General features: G+C 43.8%; 1 protein-coding gene across 1 annotated transcript in view; it reads left to right on the forward strand.

Annotated features, from left to right (window-relative positions):
- The window catches only part of pcsk2 (proprotein convertase subtilisin/kexin type 2), a gene marked incomplete at both ends in the record, with an annotated part of 66,011 nt that overhangs the window by 20,861 nt on the left and 23,182 nt on the right, over positions 1 to 21,968 (forward strand). Inside the window, 3 exons of the mRNA XM_080740567.1 lie at positions 10,067 to 10,143; positions 13,063 to 13,151; positions 18,897 to 19,072. Of these exons, the coding sequence (XP_080596693.1) occupies positions 10,067 to 10,143; positions 13,063 to 13,151; positions 18,897 to 19,072 (342 nt within the window). The remainder of the gene's footprint in view (positions 1 to 10,066; positions 10,144 to 13,062; positions 13,152 to 18,896; positions 19,073 to 21,968) is intronic.

The following is a 21,968-nucleotide window of genomic DNA, read 5'->3' on the forward strand; positions in this document are numbered from 1 at the left end:
TGAAATAGGCAATTTTCTCAATTGGCACAGGATTGGGAAAAAAGTTGTGCCGCCACTGTGCGCCGAGAACAGCTGAGAATAGCAAACCGTAAAGTTCACAAGACATCCGCATCGAGAGCTTGTTGTTCTGCTACTTTTGATACTTTTGTGTGATATGCTGTAGGATGAATGAACAAGTACATGGTTAATGCTGCATTTATGTAGCACCTTTATCCAAGGCGTTTTCTAATGATTGTGCATCTACAGTCATTCACTCATTCACACATTCATACACCCAGGCCCGGATTTATATGACATGAGGCCCCTGGGCAAGGGGAAATAAAGAGGCCCTCGTGCGCGCGCAAAAATTCCACCTCCGGTCCACCTGACCACACCGTGAACTCACCTCCGGACCGCCCCGTGCATAATGTGACTGTGTGCAGAGGCGTAATTTGAGTGTTGCAAGGAATTAAGTGTGTCCACCCGCCCATAGGGCGGCGGGTGCGTTTTTTTTTTGGATTTTACCCGTTTTTGGGTGCTTTTTATATCAATTTCGTGTGTTTATTCCCCACACAACAGTCTAACAAGGAGCTGCACATAGCTGTTACTATTTATGTTTATTACATAGCTGTTACTAACATTTATGTTTTCTTGAAATGTAAACAAACATGGCTGCCATGTTTGAAAGATGGGGTTGGTATGGGGGTTAAACATGGAATTTCGCGATTGCGATCATGCCTACTACATTCTTTGGGGTCCAAAAAAAAAAAAGAAAATGAAAAAAAAAAAGTTTTTTTTTTTTTTTTTTTTGAGGCCCCCCCTCCCCTGAGGCCCCCGGGCGCGTGCCCACCCTAGCCCAATGGTAAGTCCGGCCCTGCATACACCGATGGCAAAGGAAACCATGCAAGGCACCAACCTGCTCACCGGGAGCAATTAGGTTCAGAGTCTTGCTCAAGGACACTTCAACACTAACTCTGGGCGAGCCTGTTATTGAACTGGAAACCTTCCAGTTCTTCTCAAGTGGCCACTCTATCTATCAACTGTCGGGCGTTAATTCATGAAAAAAAAGTTTAAAATGGAGGTTTCTGCCCGACAGCAATGTAGCGTTTAACCACGTGAACCCTCTATACTTGTCTAAACTAGTTCTTGGTTGATTGGGGTCGGCTCTGTACATGGTGCCCCCAACCCGTGCAACGTGTTGTGAGCTTGTGAGCTATTTTGAATGTTCTCTCCAGAGGGAAGCTAGGATTTGCTGTACTTGTTGTATGTCTGTCTGTCTGTGAGGCGTATGAGTAGCAACAGCTGCAGTACCGCTGGGTGACCAATTGGCGCTGTTGAGCAGCCTTGACATTAATGGACAATAGAATAATCCATTTAGTTAACCACGCGTAGTGGTCTCAGTTGTTACCACTACTTTGCGTCTCTCCCATGTTGCTGGTTCCGTGCTGGGCTCCATGTGCGTTTTACGCAGTGGTGGCCCTAAATGCAGGATGCGGGGCAGTGGTATAATCCTTAGTACGACAGTCTCACCTTGTTAGAGATCTGTTCTTTTTGAGCGGTGCCTCAGATTGGATTTTTCTGCCCCCAAAGTTGTGGGGCACCAATCAGGAACCAGTATGCAAATATGGGGCGGTTTTATCACCAGAGGCATTTTTTTGGGAATCCGCCCCTTGGAAATGCAGGTACCAGACTAATATCTATGCGGTGATATTAGTCTGGCAATGCCAGGCTAGGCTCTATTAGTAAATATTTCAGCACTTGCGCAGGAAACCATGTTCAAATCCGGGGTAGAAGAGGAAAGTTACATAGTGCAGTTTTAAACGGTTCACTCATTGCAGTGACATCTCTAACAGAAGTGGAGTGTGGCATGGCTTCCCTGTGGGTTTTCATGCCGGTGGGCCCAAGGTGTGTTCCTTCCAAGTTCCCTTCATGGCTGCCGAGTCTCCCCGTATCCCCGGAGGACGCCGGCACCAGAGGCAGACGGCGCAGCCAAGCTGTTTAATGTTAATGCACGCTGCACCGTGACAGGCGCCAAGGCACACCCATCTGTCACCAGCACTGATAATGCCAGGTAGCTGGCGCCGCATAAATGTAGAACCGGTGGTGGCCAAAGTTAAGTATTTAAATAAATTACAAAGTACATTTTCGTTTTTTTTAACGTATTATTTCTGGGTTGGAAAATAACTAAATAATAATAATGCCCCCCCCCCCTCCCCCTCACATGATAGATTCTGCATCTGCTAGATCAGTGGTTCCCAAAGAGAAATTTTATGTCTCCCCGGGATGCAAAATAGCGAAAATAGCTGATCTACAATCAGCTGATCTACAATCCCACCCAACACCCCCTGCTGACAGGTGTTGCCACAGCCTGTATACAAATATCAACCTCCCCACCCAGCTTCCCTCCCCCAAACACGGGCCAATTGTGTTCTTTTGGACGCTCGACAAAGACAGATGCACCGCGGGGACATACAGTACCCTATACAGTACCTATTATGTTACATATAAAACCCAGCAGTTTCACTTTTGGCTTTAATGGCTTGGCTTTTAAATGAAACGAAAGGCTTTTCTCTGAAACGGTACCCAGCATGCACGGTCAGGACCTGGACCAATCAGTGACGTCTCGATTGGGGCCAGATCAAGTCAAACCATGACTAGTCAGATCTGGCCTAGAATATCACCTGATTTCAACCAACATTAATCCTGCCCACGAAAACGGACGTCCTGGATTAATCAGTGAGGGGCCGATCGAGGCCAGATAAATATCACAACTAGTCAGATATGTCCCAGAATACAGTATAACCTTATGTGCTCATATTTCAACTAACATTACAAACAATAACTAATCCTGTCAAACAAAAAAGTCAATTTGACGTTCTGGTAATAATGTCAAGATCATCCCTATGGGCTGTGATCCAGCCTAGTTCACTGGAGTCACCGGAGGACGTTATCATAACGTCATCATGACGCCATTTGGCTTGCAGGGTATAGCTAAAGAGACAACAAGTACTAGCGTAGGAAACGACTGGGAACAAAGGCTGTTTAAAACCTTTTCCAAGAAGAAGCAAATTAAAAAAATCTAGATGCTGTTTCACCTTGTGGTCTGTCTGTCTGTAATAAGACGGCTGGCACTGCATAATGTATTATGCTACAGCTGCTGGTCCAAGGCTTGTTGCTTGTCGTGCACTGCAGCGTTTAATATGAATAGCTAACAACGTCATAATACGGCTAACTGTGGGTATCCTTGAACACATACAAAACTAGAAAGTCATAATATATCAGGTTGTACAGTACTTGTCGTTTTCTTTAGCATAACAAAGGATAATAAGGATAAGGCTACTTTGTGTGTAGTGGCAGCACTATGCAAATGAGGAAGACAGTTTGGAGAAGATATGGACAGGCCGTATTCTACGACCTGATAAAAACACCAGTACCCAATCGTCCATCTCTGTTTAGTTACTCAAAAGGTGTGTGAGTGTAATATTGACCTGAGGATCCCTAGAGGTTCTTTTCCATGTAGCTGCAGTGCTGGCTCTACTTCTCTCAATTCGTCCATAACCACAGCATTTCCCTTTTAGAAATACTTGTTGCAACATAACTGTCAAAAGCAACTGTATTGTCACATCACAGGTTTACATGTGTAAAGCAGTGGATGGAATTCAGTTTTGTGCAACTGCAAGCTCCCTCGTTTTTGTTGTTTTCAGAGAGAGAAAATAAAAAAATAAGGTGGGGGAGAGAGAAAAAATGGTAAAGAGAAACGTGGCAAGGAGAGAAGTGTGTGTGTGTGTGCGTTTGTGTGTGCGTTTGTGTGTGTGTGCGTGCGTGTGTGTGTGTGCGTGCGTGTGTGCGTGCGTGCGTGCGTGTGTGTGTGCATGCGTGCGTGTTCCATTGCCTGGTGATTGTTTTCTTGCCTGTGAACAGAAATGAGTCTTAGTCCCAAAATAACAGTGAGCATTGTTGCCATGTCTGCTGTTATACGTGGGACCTTGAAAATAGTGCTTTTTCAGTGGCCACTGGTTGATTCAACCAGTGGCTCTCAAACATCTTCACGTCAAGGACGATGTATTTGTTCGCCAACCCCCATCTCTCTGTGTTGTTAAAATGTTTCAGAAACATCCCTCGGTTTCATACTGTCGGTCTAAAGTGGCCTATTTTGGTCGCTTCCTTTTTTGGTCTTGTGTTCATAGACCTGGTTGCTTATTTCTCTCCCCGAAATCTGGCAACACATGCATCCAGGCTGAAGAGCGGGATCACGCCTCAGTGGGCCGATGGAGCACACTGGGCACAGAGGCGTCAATTGGGCATGGCAAGGTATGGCAGCTGCCATACCTTGGCTACAGAGGGAAAAAAAAAAATGTACTTCTTCAAATGAATTCATCATGCCTGTTGCTAAGGTATGGAAACATGACTGGTGTCTTGCACGCGCCAGTGCAAGACACCAGTCATGTTGCCATACCTTAGCTTTTGCTGAACTGAAGCCACTGCGCTTGGCACAGAGCGACACGCACGCTCTGTATGGTCCTCTGTGTCTGCTGGAAACCTTGTATGTCCAAAATGGAGGAGGGAAAAAACTGTTTTCTAATGCAGTGGTTTACATTTCAAGGCCTTCCCTTAACTCTGATAGTAGAAAAAAAGGAACCAAATGGACCATAGGGTGTGACACTGTAGTATGAAGTAAGGCGTTAATTAACTTAATTTGTGAAAGAAATAAAAAAAATAAACAGAAACATAGAACAGTTGAAATAGGGACATACAGGGTTTCTGACAGAGCAGCAATATCACACTTCCTGTGTGTGTGTGTGTGTGTGTGTGTGTGTGTGTGTGTGTGTGTGTGTGTGTGTGTGTGTGTGTGTGTGTGTGTGTGTGTGTGTGTGTGTGTGTGTGTGTGTGTGTGTGTGTGTGTGTGTGTGTGCGCGTGCATGTGTATCTTTAGCAGTCCTCACAAAGGTCTCCCACTATCAGCTGAATAAAGGCACATCAAATTAAATAAGTGAAATACCACAGTATAGGTCACATAATGCTTGGGCAAATCCTTCAGATGCAGTGCGATTTAATCAATTATACACTGTGTGTGTGTGCGTGCGCGCGTGCGTGTGTGCGTGCGTGCGTGCGTGCGTGCATTTGCATGTGTGTGTGTGTGTGAGCAATTCCTTTGACAGTCATTCTAGCGACAGAAGAAGCAGGTTAAGGTTCATTTATTGATCAGAATTTCATTGCAACGCTGCTGTCAGCAGGGAGACACTTCTAACGGTAAATAAAACATGCCAAGGAGAGAGAAGATGGCTGCCATACAATATATTTTTACAGCGCTTTTCTAAGCAAGTTGCGAACTCAACGCGATTTACCGTCCATTCATTCATACATTGGGAGGTGAAGCGGCGAACAGTCAACGCCAGTGTCCTCACTTCCCGCATTCACACACCGATGGTGGCAACTGGCCGTATTTCTGTACATGAGGTTAGAAATAAGGTGCAAAGTGGTGACACTTCGGTAGCAGGACGTATAACATAATATTTTACTTCAGATAGAAACTTACCTGGGAGCCTAAGACGGTGTGCGAGCCTCTTCCTTCTCATTCTGTACAGTTTACAGTTTACAGTTTAGGCATTTAGCAGACGCTTTTAATCCAAAGCGACTTACAATAAGCAGATACAAAACATCACAAGATAATATGTCAGTACATCAACAGCAATATAACAAGTGCAAATGGATATCTATCTAGAAAAAAACACACAATATAATCAAAGTTCTAAAAAAAAAACTAAAAACAAATGCTAACTATCTTCATGTATGGTCATTGATTTTCTGTAGTGCTAAGGGTTTAGTACATAATATTATAGACATTGAGGTGCAAAAGAGTATTTTACACGCACGCAATCGCAGCGCGCATCCGCCACGCGTTGTGAGCTTGTACGTCGTCGCGTACTCGCGTACATTCATCAATATGAATGCACGGACTAAAGTTAGCAGTCGTCACAACTGATTTCAGCCATTTGGATTACGTATAGAATCATGTCCTCGTTGGAAGCATGTCACGCACTGAAAATAACAGATCTACAAGCTCACAACACGCCTAGCTGTGACGTGGTGTGAGCTTGTAGATCGGCTATTCTCAGTTATTTATCATTTTAAGATGAAAGAGTATTTGAAGTGGTCAAACTAGCCATAGAAGAAGCATCTTCTTGGTGTCTTGGTATCGCATATACTTCATACTGTAGATACCTAAACATCGTCATCTTACATGCTGTGTAAAAGAAGATGGAAATAGAGGACTGGTCACAGATTTGGACAAAGTGGTTTAGTCATGAGATTTTATTTGGCTTTATTCCATGACAAACTTAATGTAACGTTTCCTATCAATAATCAGAATCTACACAGTAACTAGTATAAGTATAAGTGTGCGATTACCAGATACCTTCACGGTGATTACAGTGGGTCATACAGTAAGATGCATTTTAACGCGATGAATTGTTTTGCCTGCTGTGTTTGTGTTTCCGACACTTTCCAATAAAACGGGCCAATTTCATGCCTGTCGTCACATCAAATATAGGTATGCAATGTGCATGACATTGAGCACTCATTGCTAGTAGTAATAGTACACTGCCTCCTCCACCTGGCTACTGTTAGACCAGCGGTCTTCAACGTTTCTACAGCCCAAGAACCCCTAGCTGAGAGAGAGAGATGGAGCAGGGACCCCTAGCTGAGAGAGAGAGATGAAGCAGGGACCCCCACCAAATTGTATTGCAGATGAAACGTCTTCATAGATTTCATAGATGTCTTCATGGACTTGTTTGACAGCACTGTCATGTTGGATTCACGTTAATGTGGATTGTCAGACATTTAACACATTGACGCCAAAACACGTCAATTGTTTTTAGTTTTTTCTTTTGTATTTTTATCCCACGATGTTGTAACCCATTTTTCAACCAGTTTCAATGCCTAAACTGTAATACTGGGCGCTACTGTCCCTCTGCCAACCTGTGGAGAGCCCCGAACTGAGCTTCATGCTGAGAACATGCTTCCTTCAATGCATGAGAAGTGAGCAAGCCGCTTGTTATCACCTGACAGGGGGGAGTTTCAACGGTATGGATGTAGTGCGTGGAAGGAACATGTTATTCCTGACCAGGGGTAGGCAGTATAGAAACCAGGATTACTGCGTTTTTTTTCTTTGTGAGGGTACCTACCCAAGGGGACACGGGGAGAATATGTAAACTCGGATTCTAATTCCAGATTGTGTTTTCGTCAAAATAAGCTTTTTTCAGCGGACCATAACTAAAGAATAGATCGCCACGGTTACTGATGGTTATTGATCTTTTGAATCGAGTCCCAGACCTCATCTACAGTACATAATAATGGCCATTATTTGCGCACTGTTGGCACGATGTCAGCGAAACACGCACACTCCCTGGGTGCCAGAGCAGCAAAAAAAGAAAAAGAAAAAAAAAAAAAAGAGGAAAAGAATGCTCAAAATGTGACTTTTCTGCTATTTTCACTATTAACATTTGTTTATTCATTGTAATTGAGGCAAACGTTTGAAGCTTGGTGAATGAGGCCCATTGCTTTCACTGAGGAGTAGTTTGGGCGAGGTTTCTCACATTGAAGGGAATCTATTCTATCCATTATTTTCCCTGGTGTGTCACTGAGCAGAGAGGAGACTGGCAAGCAGGTCAGGGTGTGATGGTTGGTATGGGAGCAGAGATGAGGTGCAGAAACACTGCGGACAGTGTGATAAATGGATCTGCCAGTGAGGCGCCGCTCCCTCCACCTTGTTTGATGATAAAAGAGGTCCTACGGCAGGAACAGCGTGTATATATTACCCGGGTATCCACTTCAGGTTTTTCACACCAAATATCCTCGGCTGAGATATTACCTGGCTGGGTGTACGAACCTCCGTTTGACAATATATTATCGTCACCGTAGCGGTGAGAAACCTCGTACTGCATGTATACTGTATATCAGGGGTCTTCAACGTTTTCAGGCCAAGGACCCCTTAGTTGAGAGAGATGAAGCAGGGACCCCCACAACCTTTTCATAGATTCCATATAGTTTCATTGTTTGACAGCACAATCATCAGTGTATTTTGGATTCATGTCAATTTGTGTTTTCAGATATTTAACCACTTGAACCGTCAAGACTTAATAAACTTGACCTTTCACTCCGTACTTAGTCTGCTCCTCTTCCCCTCTACACCAAACCTCTTTGCCAAAAATAGCCGATCTACAAGCTCACAACGCCTCGCAGCTTGTAGATCTACTATTTTTGGCTAAGGTTCTCAGAATATGGACGCTAGGGTTCAAGTGGTTAATATAAAAAAGGAGTTTCTATCACACAAAGATTTGGAGGACCCCCTGTAGTAACTCGGTCCCAGACCCCCTGTTGAAGACCCTTGCTGTAGATGCAAAACCTTTACTGTTCAGGAAATGATGTTCGCCCAAACATCTCCCCCCGGGTCCGTGTCTGTGACGGTCCTGAACTGATTGTTGAGCTCCTCAGCTACTGTCATGAGCGTGGTCACGTGGTCTCGTCCATTAGACACACATGTCCACTGCACCTGCTGCCATTAGGTACACAGAGTTAAATAAATAGCACACCACATGGAATGAGAAAGGAGATATACTAGAGATGCTGCCTCCATTGATGTTAGCGCTCGTTTTCTTTCAAGACATTAAAGGAGTAGTTCACAAAAAAAACAAAAGAAAAAAAAACGTGATTTTTTTTCTATCAATTACACACCCTGTGAAGCCTTGAATTGGATTTATTTTTTTTTTTTTTTTTTTTTTTGCTTTCCTGAGCCAATAATGGGGTGTGCAATTGATAGAAAATAAAGAATGTTGTTTAGAACGCATGACTTCACTTTGGGGTTTTCACTCTGTTGCATTTTCAACCCCACAAAAATGTCGTCGTCTAAACGGACAGCATCTGACATTTTATCTAGCCGTTTTCTCTTGAAAAACAGTGTCGTGTGAACAGCGCCTCAAACTTCAAAGTCAGAGAAGGTCATAAAAATAGCAAAAAATAGCTGATCTACAAGCTCAATGTTCTGACAATCTACCAGTCTTGCCAATGGCAGGACCACGTGTGAAGTTTTGAAATGGCACATCTGTATGTATGTGCGATTGTGTGTGCGCTTTATTGGTAAATGCTGCATTTATATAGCGCTTTTACCAATGGCGCTTTACATAGATTGTGCATTACATTCACCCATTCACCCATTCACCCATTAATTCATACACCGACAGCGGAGGAAACCATGCAAGGCAACAACCTGCTCACCGGGAGCAACTAGGGGTTCAGAGTCTTGCTCAAGGACTCTTCCACACTAACTCAGGGGGAGCCCGGATTCGAACTGGGAACCCTTCGGGAACCCTTCATGCTCTAATGACGGTTTCTCTACCCCTGAGCTATGCCGCCCCTTGTGCGTTTGTGTTTTGCAGTGTGTGTGTGTAGTAATAATCTCGTTGGCTGAAATGACGTCTCTCTCTCTCTCTCTCTCTCTCTCTCTCTCTCTCTCTCTCTCTCTCTCTCTGTCAGATGTGCAGCTCTCTCCTGCATGTGTTTATCTCCTGCATCTCTGCCGGTAGCTGCTTCATTCATTGTTGCTCCTATTATTACTTTTGGCCTCACAATGACTGCGCCTGCGAGCTCCCGGGACTGTCGTGTCAGCCCGTTGTTCCCCTCTGTCACCACGCACTATTCCACCATTAACCACTGTGTACAGTGTGTGTGTGTGTGTGTGTGTGTGTGTGTGTGTGTGTGTGTGTGTGTGTGTGTGTGTGTGTGTGTGTGTGTGTGTGTGTGTGATCCCTTTGATCCTGCATGTGAGCAGAAACCTCTTGTCTCCAATATTCTAATGTCTTTTGTGTTTTTTCCGTAAATTAACGCTGCACTTGATCATACTACACCGTCACACGAAAGCATCAAAAGTGGCAGATCTACAAGCTCGAAGCGCATCATATAATAAGTGCTGGTTGTAACGCATTATTAAGTTCAGTGCATTATAATGCTTTATAAATGTACTAATAGTCTTACCGTTCACGGGTCAAGTTTATAATAATAATTAAAGTTGACATTTTCCTGATTTTTTCAGAATGCCGATGCCAGCTACGATTTCAGCAGCAATGACCCGTACCCGTTCCCGCGCTACACGGATGACTGGTTTAACAGGTAAGACCACTGTGTGTCTTCGTATGATTGGTCCTCCTCACTAATGCTCAATATAAGATGACACCACTCGTGTCCACTCGCTCATGTCTCAGAGGAGGGCTGTGGACAGTTCAGAAGTTCATAGATGGGGCAGTTAGCATGCTATAATGGAAGCCATTGTTCTTGCGTTAACACATTGACAGCCATCGACGTAGATCTACGGGAGAGAGCCAGTTGGCAGGTTAGCTACTCACCAGCGTCAGGGTTACTGAGGTTCACCAGGTTAACATTCACCCGTGACGAAATTCTGTTGACCCTAACATTATGCCTTTTCCAAATGAAATCAACTAAACAATGAAAATCTGCTTTCAATCAAAACTAAACTGAAACTGTAAAAAAAAACTAATGAAAGATTCACAACTATAACAACCTTGAAGCTAACCAACGCTAGCCATTCTCAGCTGTGCCGTCTTTGATCTGCTGCACTGACAACAAAGGGACATCTGTTGTTTTCTTTATTACAGTATGTGTGCATCCCGACTACAAACAAACAACGCGTAGCATTGTGACGTGTTAGGGCTTGTAGATCCAGGACATGAACCACTGTCACACATGACATGATCCACGGTCACACAGGACATAATCCACGGTCACATGACATAATCCACTGTCACAGGACATGATCCACTGTCACAGGACATAATCCACTGTCACACAGGACATAATCCACTGTCACATGACATGATCCACTGTCACATGACATGATCCACTGTCACATGATCCACTGTCACACAGGACATAATCCACTGTCACATGACATGATCCACTGTCACATGATCCACTGTCACACAGGACATAATCCACTGTCACATGACATGATCCACTGTCACACAGGACATAATCCACTGTCACAGGACATGATCCACTGTCACATGACATGATCCACTGTCACATGATCTACTGTCACAGGACATGATCCACTGTCACACAGGACATAATCCACTGTCACAGGACATGATCCACAGCGGTGACAGTTTTTCTGTCAAGGACAGGCAAACTGTCCTCTCTTCTCTTCGAGAGAGAGAAAGAGAGAGAGCGTGTGTGCGTGTGTGCGTGCGTGTGTGCGTGCGTGCGTGCGTGCGTGCGTGCGAGTGCGTGCGTGCAGGTATTATAGCGGTTGCCTGTGTGTGTGTGTGTGTGTGTGTGTGTGTGTGTGTGTGTGTGTGTGTGTGTGTGTGTGTGTGTGTGTGTGTGTGTGTGTGTGTGTGTGTGTGTGTGTAGTGTAGCTGTTGCCAGCTGCACGACTCCCTGGCTAATCAGCCGATTGTTTATAAATAGCTGCCTGCCTGTGGCAAAGCATGCTGGGAGAGAATGGTTGACTCTGCAGCGGCCCTAAGGAAAACACACACAGGCACACACACACGCGCACGCGCACACACGCACACACGCACACACGCACACACACACACACACACACATTTCCCGTACATAAAACACTGGCATTTGCAAATATTCAAACAAAGCTCTAACCTTCCCTTACCCATTACAATAAATCAGGGGTCTTTTAGGCCAAGGACCCCTTAGTTGAGAGAGAGATGAAGCAGGGACCCCCACAACCTTTTCATAGATTCCATATAGTTTCATCGTTTTCACAGCACACTAATCGTGATTGATTGAAGACTTTATTAGAAGTTTGCATGGGAAAAGGTACAGTTTCATGACGGTACAGTTCACTACAAGGTCAACTAAAAGGATAAACACCTCAAGAAAGCTTTTGGACTTGTTTCTTCAAGCTCGAGCTTGCAGAACTGCTACATTTCATGCTTTTGTGTGATGCTGACGTATGAACAATTAGGGCATTAATATTTATGAGATAAAAACACACAAAAGGATAGAATATGCTGATGACAGGTTTCCGCCGACAGCAACGATGTCAATTCAGTCCTCGGCATGAGAGAGACTGAGAACCACTGAACCAAGCCATTGTTTTCTCAATTTCTATTTCAATTGCAAAATGTCACAGATGCATAATTCTTTTCCCTAAACAAATACAGTGACCTTTAGCGCAGGTGCCACCGTGAATGAATGATTATTCATGCTAATTCTTATGGATTACCATGCAGCTCTCCCCTGCCGCCACCTCCTCTATTCAGCCCCTGACTGCCCCGTATTACAATAAAAGACTAAATCTAATGAATACTAAACTGAAACTGAGCCTGTTTTTCATGAAATAAAAAAGCTAATTAAACTTACAAACCTGCATTAAAAAAAACTAAACTGTAATTGAAAATTCAAGTCATGTCAAAAAAAAAAAAAAAAAATGAAATGAAAGGAATGAAAACGTCTAACTATAATAACCTCGGCACAAACAAACGCAACAACCGGCAATTGCCTCAAAGTTGTATAATGTCTAAGTTAGGCCATTGAACCAAATGTAATTGAACCTATAATGTGTGTGCCTTTTCAGTCATTTGGACTTCCAAACAGTGTAATCTTTGACAGAATAAGACTATATTTAGTCTTTAGTCTTTAGTTTTATTCATCATCTTAGTTTTTATGTGTTTTTGTCAGTGAATAAAGGTAGACGACCAACAAACTTCCGTTTTTAGCTGATGAAATTAACACTGCTTCCTAATTTGGGCTTTCACATTTAACCCTAAAGATATCTGTTTTTTATTCATATTACCTCCACCTCTGAATGTGTTTTGCAGATTAATCTAATTTTAGACACGTATACAGGTAGATGCTTAATATTTTCTTTCTGCAACAATACAGTACATGCATTAATCACTTTGAAAACTGGACTGCTTATATTTCAGGCATGCCGTTACAGGTGAAAATTCTACACCCCAAAGAAAAATTATTTTTGCATTTGTGAGCTTGTTCTGCCACCCTTTATTCATGAAATGACACCTGTGTTCCTTTCTGTCTCATCACCAGTCACGGCACGCGGTGCGCGGGAGAAGTGTCTGCTGCCGCCAACAACAACATCTGTGGCGTGGGAGTGGCGTATCATTCCAAGGTGGCAGGTGTGTGCGACGTGTCATATTAACACTGAAATGTTATTTAAAGGCATTGGTTCTCAAAGTGGGGTCCGGGGACCCCCAGGGATCCTTGAGGGAGTACCAAGGGGTCCCCAGCTAAATGATAGTTAGGAACCAAATGGACCCTTATGCGTCTGTAACTCAGAGAGTGTACAGATGGAACCAAATGGTTCCATTTGTACACTCTCAGAGTTCAATTATATTGATTTGGTTCCATTTGTACACTCTCAGAGTTAAATTAACATTGATTTTACAAATAAATTGGGGTCTCAGAGATAGAAATAGCATTAAATGGGGGTCTGTATCCTATAATTCATGTCAAACTGGGGGTTCTTGAAATTGAAATGGTTGAGAATCACTGCTAGAGCCGTAACACATCTTCTCTTATATGGAGGTCCCTGGCGTATCTTTTCACCTTTATCTTTTCTTTTCAAAAGGTCCTTGACATGAAAAAGTTTGAGAACGGCTTGCATGTAACTTTGCAAATCACAAATTTCCCTTTATACCACTTTATCAGCCCCTGAAGTGGGCTAGTGTGGTGACACTCTTGATAAGAGCTTTTGCTAAATGCCTAAATTGTAATTTAAATGAATACAATTCTCACACCAGTGTACTCCCGAGCCACCAGACTCTTTCTCAGACCTTAACCTTGAAGGACCACTTGAGCCATTCTCAATTATTATCTTCATATAATTGGCCCTCACTAATACTCATTATAAGATGTCATAATTTATGTCTACTCACTCACTGTGTCTCAGAGGAGGGCTGTGGACCGTTCAGAAACCTATACTGTATACCTGTATACAGGGACGTGCTGGGCCCCTGATTCAGCCCGGGAAAAAGAGTTGGAGAGGCCCTCATTGCGCGTTATAGAGATCTCAGCGCCGCCGCTGCTGCTACTCAAAGATTTGCCATTTCAGATCATGACAAGTGACAAGCCAGTGGGCCAATTACATGAGTTATATTTTGTCGTTGTCGGGTGGAAACCTTGTATGTCCAAAACCGTTTGTTTTGTATTCATCATTTAAGAAATGATTTAAACTAGTGAAAACAGCCGATCTACAAGCACACAACGCCTCGTTGTGTGCTTGTAGATCGGCTGTTTTCACTACTTTTGTGCAACGGCCTTGTATGATGAAGCAGTTACAATTGGACTGGCCGGGAATGAACCGGCCGTTCGGGAGTTGTCCCGCTTTTCCCAATGGCCAGCACGTCCCTGCCTGTATACCTACCAATTAAATGGGGATTCCCAGTTGGAGAGAAACTACAGCCCTGAAAATTCTTCCTGGAAATTAGCACGCTGAAATAGAAGCCTTTGTTCTTGCATTAAAGGCCCACTTCACCTCTGGGACAACCCTATCTTATTTTATTGTTGTTTGGGACACGATCAACACAATCCTTATTATTTTTTGTGTTCAATCTGTGTTTTTAGATATTTTAGTATTTCAGCATGTACTAGTGATGCATTTTGCATCATCAGTGATGCGTTTTGCATCATATGATGCAAAATGCATCACTAGTACATGCTGAAATACTAAAATATCTCAAAAAACAGATTGAACACAAAAATAACTCAGGATTGTGTTGATCGTGTCCCAAAGAACAATAAAATAAGATCGGGTTGTCCCAGAGGTGAAGTGGCCCTTTAACAAAAAAGTTAAACATGAATAAATCGTTGAATTCATGTTTGAAATGACCAAACCTGCCTTTCTGACTCGTAGGCAGGTTTCTGAACTGTCCACAGCCCTCCTCTGAGACACAGAGCGACTGGGCGGCGCCATCTTATAATGAGTGAGGACCAATTATAGTATAATTATCAATATCTTTGTGTAATTATCATATGAAGATAAGGTTGAAAATGGGTTGTTGACCTTTATTTATTCAGGGAAGACCGTTGAGAGCAAGCTCTCTTTTTCAAGGACACCCTTAGTACAACATGTACAAAAACATTGCAATTTGAATCAAAGTGCAATCTAATGAACAACATTGAATAATGGGGATACTTTAGTGTTGCCATGCGTCACTTGGCAGACGTCGCATCTGTAATTTAGTTCATGAATCCCTGCAGCCACGGTTATCCAAACGTTCTCTTTGGACTGCTTCAGAAAAACTGACAGTATACACCAGGGGTTCCCAAACTCTTTTGTCTCAGCTAGGGCACCCCATAAATATTTATTTAATCCGAGGCACCCCTACATTATAATGTTCACTCCAGCACCTTATAGTTATAGCATAGCGTCGTTGTCGGGTGGAAACCTTGTATGTCCAAAACCGTTCGTTTTGTATTTATCATCTATAAAATGTACAAAACTTTGAAAACAGCAGATCTACAAGCACACAACGCCTCGCAACGTGAGGCGTTGTGTGCTTGTAGATCGGCTGTTTTCACGAGTTTTGTGCGACAGTCTTGTATGATGAAGCAGGGCTTTGCTTTACCAAAAGACATACACATTTGAAACTTGGAGATACGAGGTTTCTGCCCGACAGTGACGATATTTTAGTGATTATGTTGCGAGGAAAACGTTGAGATAATAGCCATAATAGAACTGACTGAAAATAACTCTGTACTTCAAATTTAAAATGATACTAAATATTTTTTCAAGTGTCCAAATAAATTACAAATATTGTCAAATTGTCTCGCGGCACCCCTGGACTGCCGCCACGGCACCCCAGGGAGCCCCGTCACCCACTTTGAAACCCCCTAGTATACACTACAGTTTGCCTACACCTACAGTACTTGCATCTAGCCAGGGTCATTCCTCTTGTCAATTCATGCCGCTGACACTCGGCAGCTTTTGTAAGCTTTGGTAAGAGGCGTGAATGGTTGTTTTTGATAGATACGTGAGGTAGAAGCACTCTCACACATACTCACGTGGATGTCCATCTCCACAACTACCCCACCTCCGGTGCACCCCTGGCGAACGTGTTGTGAGCTTGTAGTTGTATGACGGAGCAGCTGCTTGCTGTAGGTGATGATGTGTGTTAAATATATCCAGTCAGTTCAGAAAAAGCTAAGCTATGGCAACATGACTGGTGTCTTGCACGCGCGCCTTCGTGCGCGTGCAAGACACCAGTCATGTTGCCATACCTTATAGCACCAGGCATGATACCGGTACATTTATTTTAAGAAGTACATTACATTTTTCCCCCGTTTCTACGGTTTCTTGGGCTGGATATGGCAGCCTGGAATGGTTGTTCAAGTGCAGCTAAACTTGACATAGGCTATCCACGAGTTTCCAATGCCCCATAGTGCATTGTGCAGACGCTGTACCGAGCTTCCGGTGCTGCAGCCGAGTGAGATTTACAAGCTCACAACGGATTGCATCTGCGACGCGACGTGAGCTTGTATGTCTGCTGTTAAACCGGAATTGTGGTCCAAATAATCTCCAGTCGCCTCCAGCAAACTCCTGCGGAAAGAGGTGGATATAGTAAACGTGCCACAATTAACAATAATGAATTGCTCCTGTACCATTTTGTCAAGATGGGGAGAATACAAGTGTGGAGAATATAATTATAATACCTTGTTAAAGTGACCATTTTGTAAAATTTTGCATTTGTAGTTATTTTACTGTAATTTAACAACATAATAACCAGAACAGTTAGACAAAGAGACATTCATGGATTTATATTTAAAAGTAACTTTTATGTTCACCCCTGGACCCAGGGTATGGCAGCTGCATACCCCTGCCATACCCAATTGACGCCCCTGAATATATCTACCGTATATTGTCGTAGTAATCATTGTTTCTTCAGTAACAGGGGTCTCCCTGTCTCTCCAATTCTCAAGTAAACGGAGATACAGGATGCAGGATAAACAAGGGAAATTGGAAATGATGAAAAAAAAAGCATTTAGCAGACAATATTGGAACCGTCCGGAACACTATAAAAATTTACGCTGATGAATGTGTTCTCACTCCTGACTGGATTCAATTGTTTTCCCCACCTGATTTTATCTACTAAACTAAAGAGTTGGAGAGACGAGTAGAGCCCTGTTACTGTTGTTTTATATTTTTTAAACAAATACTATTCAGAATATGTAACTTTTTAACAAAATACCTTTTGGTTTTAACCAAAACAATATCACTTACAGCACCTTTTAAAAGGTTGCATAGCACAGTGGTTGCATTTGGAATGAGTTGAGGCATTAGTTTGACTCAGTTCCACAGATAAATATTGTGACAATATCTACAAGCTCTTGTAGATAATTTTCACAATGTTTGCCTCTTCATTTTATATTATTTGACAATTTGGTCAATGTTTTACCAGTTTTTTATAGTATACTCTGCAGTAATGGTGTTCTTTTTTTTAAATTGTCACTTCAGCTGTCATCTGGGGACCCCCCCCAGTTTGAGAACCACTTGTTTAGCACAGCATGAAGGTGTAGCCCGATGATCAAACCTTTACTCTGGCAAAATAGCAAATAGCAGAGGTGAGTTGGAGAGCACATAGGAGCATGACAACACCATCAGTCCAGCTATCCGCATCGTATTGATTTTCTCCCCTAGGAGTCGGTCGTAATAGAGAACTAGCTATTGACTGCTTTTTTTCTGCCCCTAAGAAGCTGACGTTGCCCTCTGAGCAATTGTAGCGAATTGGAAATGTGCGCTGCTTTGTTGTGTATTATTGTGTTGTGTATTGTGTTCCCTCTACTATACTGTATAGCGACCTTGCCCGCGCAGGAAGGAATTCGCACAGGACGGAATTCATTTGAAAGTGTGATTCGAGTTGCGGTTGGTTGTTTAAGTTTGACAAAATGTGAACAAAATATTTCCCCAAATATGGATGTGACTGCTGTCTGAAATCATAGATGGCTTATCTTATAAACCACATTTAGACTCACACAATATGTCCATATATGGGCATTCCAAGCTATGGGCTTAATATTGATGACATCAGGGATCTCCATATATGGGCATACAAGGGCCAAGGACGGAATTCATTTGCAAATGACTTGTGTCGGGGCAGCCACACTGGATAGACTGACACAATATGTATATATATATATTGGCATTCCCAGATATGGGCTTAATATTGATGACATCAGGGATCTCCATATTTGGGCATAAAAGGGATTCTGTTAGTGTGGTAACAGTAACAGGGCATCATCTGGGAGCGTCCTTATATGGGCATTGCCAAATATGGGTCAACAATGTGATGTCACAACAATGTGATGTCATAACAGGCATTGCCAAATATGGTTCAACAATGTGATGTCACAACAATGTGATATCACAACAATGTGATGTCACAACATCTATCCACCTGTTTCCGCGGGAGTTTACTGGAGATTATTTGGACCCGTTTGCACCACACTTCCGGTTTAACAGCAGACATACAAGCTCACGTCGCGTCGCAGATGCAGCCTGTTGTGAGCATGTAAATCACACTCGGCTGCGGCGCCGGAAGCTCGGTACAGCGTCTGCGCAATGCACTATGGGGCGTTGGAAACTCGTGGATAGACTATAGACATTGAGGCATTACTCACTGACTCAGATACGGACAAGATGTGCTGGTTTTCAGAGTTAACTGCGACGCAATAATAAGACCTACTTTATAACTTAAGGCGACGCGCAAAATAGCCGATCTACAAGCTCACCTGCAACGTTCGTCCGAGTCAGCGGGTGGTTGTGAACCACCGACACAGAAACATAGGTCTTTCAGGATTTACAAGACTTTTTTTTAGGTATTTTTCAGTTCTTAGTTAACCTTCCACCACTCCCCCCGGGGCAGGTATCAGGATGTTGGACCAGCCGTTTATGACGGACATCATCGAGGCCTCGTCCATCAGCCACATGCCCCAGGTCATCGACATCTACAGCGCCAGCTGGGGGCCCACCGACGACGGCAAGACCGTGGACGGACCCCGGGAGCTCACCCTGCAGGCCATGGCCGACGGCGTCAACAAGGTGAGGGCGGCGGGGTCTTCAACAGGGGATCAATTATTTACTGCCATGAGTTAAAACATCGTCCTGGCTCCCCTTGCCCGCGATTTCGGGCGTTTTTACTGACCTTTGAAGATCCACAGACTTTTTTTCCCCTAACGCTGGTGTGAACAAAGGAGGTGCATGAAGTTGGAAAGACCCGTCTCTCTTCTTACCAACCGGAAAAATTACATTATAACCGCGATCATCCGTTCTATGGGGAAAAAAAGCTTGTTTTGTACCAAAAAATGCAATCTGGGAAATGAATCCGAGACTAGGAGCAGTGCTCTTCCGAGTATGGTCAGGTAGGTTATTGTGGCCTCCTGGTGGCGCTATAGTAGGCCAATGTGAAAAGGATGCGATGACTTCTTCGCCCTTTTCAACCCATGGCAACCGGACGCTGCATTCATGAGAAGTTTGAGAAGTACTGTACTGTACTGTATAGTGGACTCCTAATGTGCAATCGTGTGATGTGCCAATGTGATAGGCATTTTAAAATGGTAGCATGTTTGCATTAATCAGTGTCCTATTCTTGTACTGATTCTGAAGAGAACCTAGACACTGGCAAAGTCACAATACAGACCTTCACAAGTCCAATCAGGGCTTCTCAATTAATCTCACTTCACTCTTGATCACAATTTTGACCTTTCACAATTAAATGGACACCATCGTTCGATTATTGATATTTATTGATGTGTTCATTATGAGGAATGTAGCAAAAAATGTCAACGTTAAAGCAGTGCTCGGTTGATCTAAGACACACAGAGTTAGCATGCTGATGGTGCCATTGCTAATTACCTGCTTGACTAATCATACTGCAGCTTGCCTCACTCGCAGGCAGGTGGTCACATACTCACATTGCTTGTGCTCTGAGCAAGGTTACTGTAGTTGTATGATTGTGTGTGTGTGTGTGTGTGTGTGTGTGTGTGTGTGTGTGTGTGTGTGTGTGTGTGTGTGTGTGTGTGTGTGTGTGTGGTCAAAGTACAGTGGTACTATAGTGGTCAAACATTACTCGACTACAAGTGAAAAATGCTCAGTCTGGAGAACACATGCCTTTGAAAATACTTAATATTATTCTCCACGATACTCTCTCTCTGCCAACCTGGGGAGAGCAACGGACTGACCTCATGCTTCCTTCAATGCATGAGGAGTCCAAGCCGCTTCTTATCACCTGACATGGGGGGAAGTTTCCCTGGTGGGATGTATAGCGTGTGGAAGGAACACATTATACCAGTAAGACTCCCTAATCGGGAGATAAGCGACCGTTGGTCGCTTATCTCCATAAATAGGCCAAAAAGTAGTTTGTGCAAAATCGTCCTGATGGTGGCGCTAGATGGGACAGATGCGTTGTGATTACATGACTGTAGAGATACTGTGTAAATGCCAATACTAGCATGCAAGATGCAAGCTCTCCTGCTAAAAGTAGACACACCCACAGGCAGATCTTGATAGTGGACCCAGGTCTGTTTATTTAAGCATGGAGGCTCATCCTTCCTGGACTCCCTGGTGTGAAGGGGTGTGTGTGTGTGTGTGTGTGTGTGTGTGTGTGTGTGTGTGTGTGTGTGTGTGTGTGTGTGTGTGTGTGTGTGTGTGTGTGTGTGAGAGAGAGAGGACAGTGGCAACATTCCTTGCCACTTGGCAGGTCACACATTATGTTTGAGAGAGAGAGAGAGTGTGTGTGTGTGTGTGTGTGTGTGTGTGTGTGTGTGTGTGTGTGTGTGTGTGTGTGTGTGTGTGTGTGTGTGTGTGTGTGTGTGTGTGTGTGTGTGTGTGACACAGAGAGAGCAGCCCCGTTGGGGTGGTCATTTGGTCATTTTTGCACATTTGGTAATTTTTTACACCTGGGGGTCCCCCAGGGACCTGGGGGTCCCCGAAACTCCGGGGGTCCTTGGAGGTTGTAGTTTGGCAGGCAAGGAGTGTGTGTGCAAAATCTGGCATGGATCGGGGCAACGGTTGCAGAGATATGAGCAGGGCAAAAGTGTGACGTGTGACGTGTGACAGAGTGACGGAGGGAGTGACGGAGGGACAGCCGGTGGAGGTTTGGATAGTGTGCAAGTAACTGCGACCTACGGTCGCAATCAACCAGTTCCTTTCCCCTCTGGCCAGGGGGAGGCCAGTATAGAGACCAGGATTGCTGCATGTTTTTTTTTGTGAGGGTACCTACCCTAGGAGACTACCCGGGGAGAACATGCTAACTCTACACAGAAAGTCCCTTTGAAAGTACAAATTACAAAGTGTATTTTCTTTTTAATATCAGTGCAATGCGGCATTGAAATTCACACAAGTATCCAAACAATATAATACAGTACAGATACCAGTAAGACACCTAAGGGCGAAAAGCGTTAGGACGAGGTTGTGCCATCTGTCTTGGCCATACTGTATATGGATTCTGTTAGTGTGGTTCTCCTAATAGTGCATCATCTGGGATACAATCCCTTTTATGCCCATATATGGAGATCCCTAACCGAATCCCTTCTATGCCCATATATGGAGATCCCTGCTCTGAGTATCTGACATCACTGTGATGTCACCTGTTTATGCCCATATATGGAGATCCCTGCGCTGAGTATCTGACATCACTGTGATGTCACCTGTGATGTCACAGTATGTGTCAGGGGAACCACAGTGTCAGGCATTACCCGTACAGACAGATACGGACAAGCTGTGACGATTCTGATATTCAACTGAGACCTATGGTCGCAAGCAACAAAAGAGGGAAGAAAACTACTTCAGTAAAGGTACTTTGTTACTATCCACAACTGCAACTAATCAAGCAGGCGGCGAGGCGCAGCCTCTTCCATTCTAATCATCTCTTACTGTACATAAACCCCAGTGCGTAGGCTTGAGCACGATGTGGAGCGCTGGAAGAACACATGGAGTG

The sequence above is a fragment of the Nannobrachium achirus genome (genome assembly GCF_963921795.1).
Source record: "Nannobrachium achirus genome assembly, chromosome: 13".
NCBI classification, from domain to species: Eukaryota; Metazoa; Chordata; class Actinopteri; order Myctophiformes; family Myctophidae; genus Nannobrachium; species Nannobrachium achirus.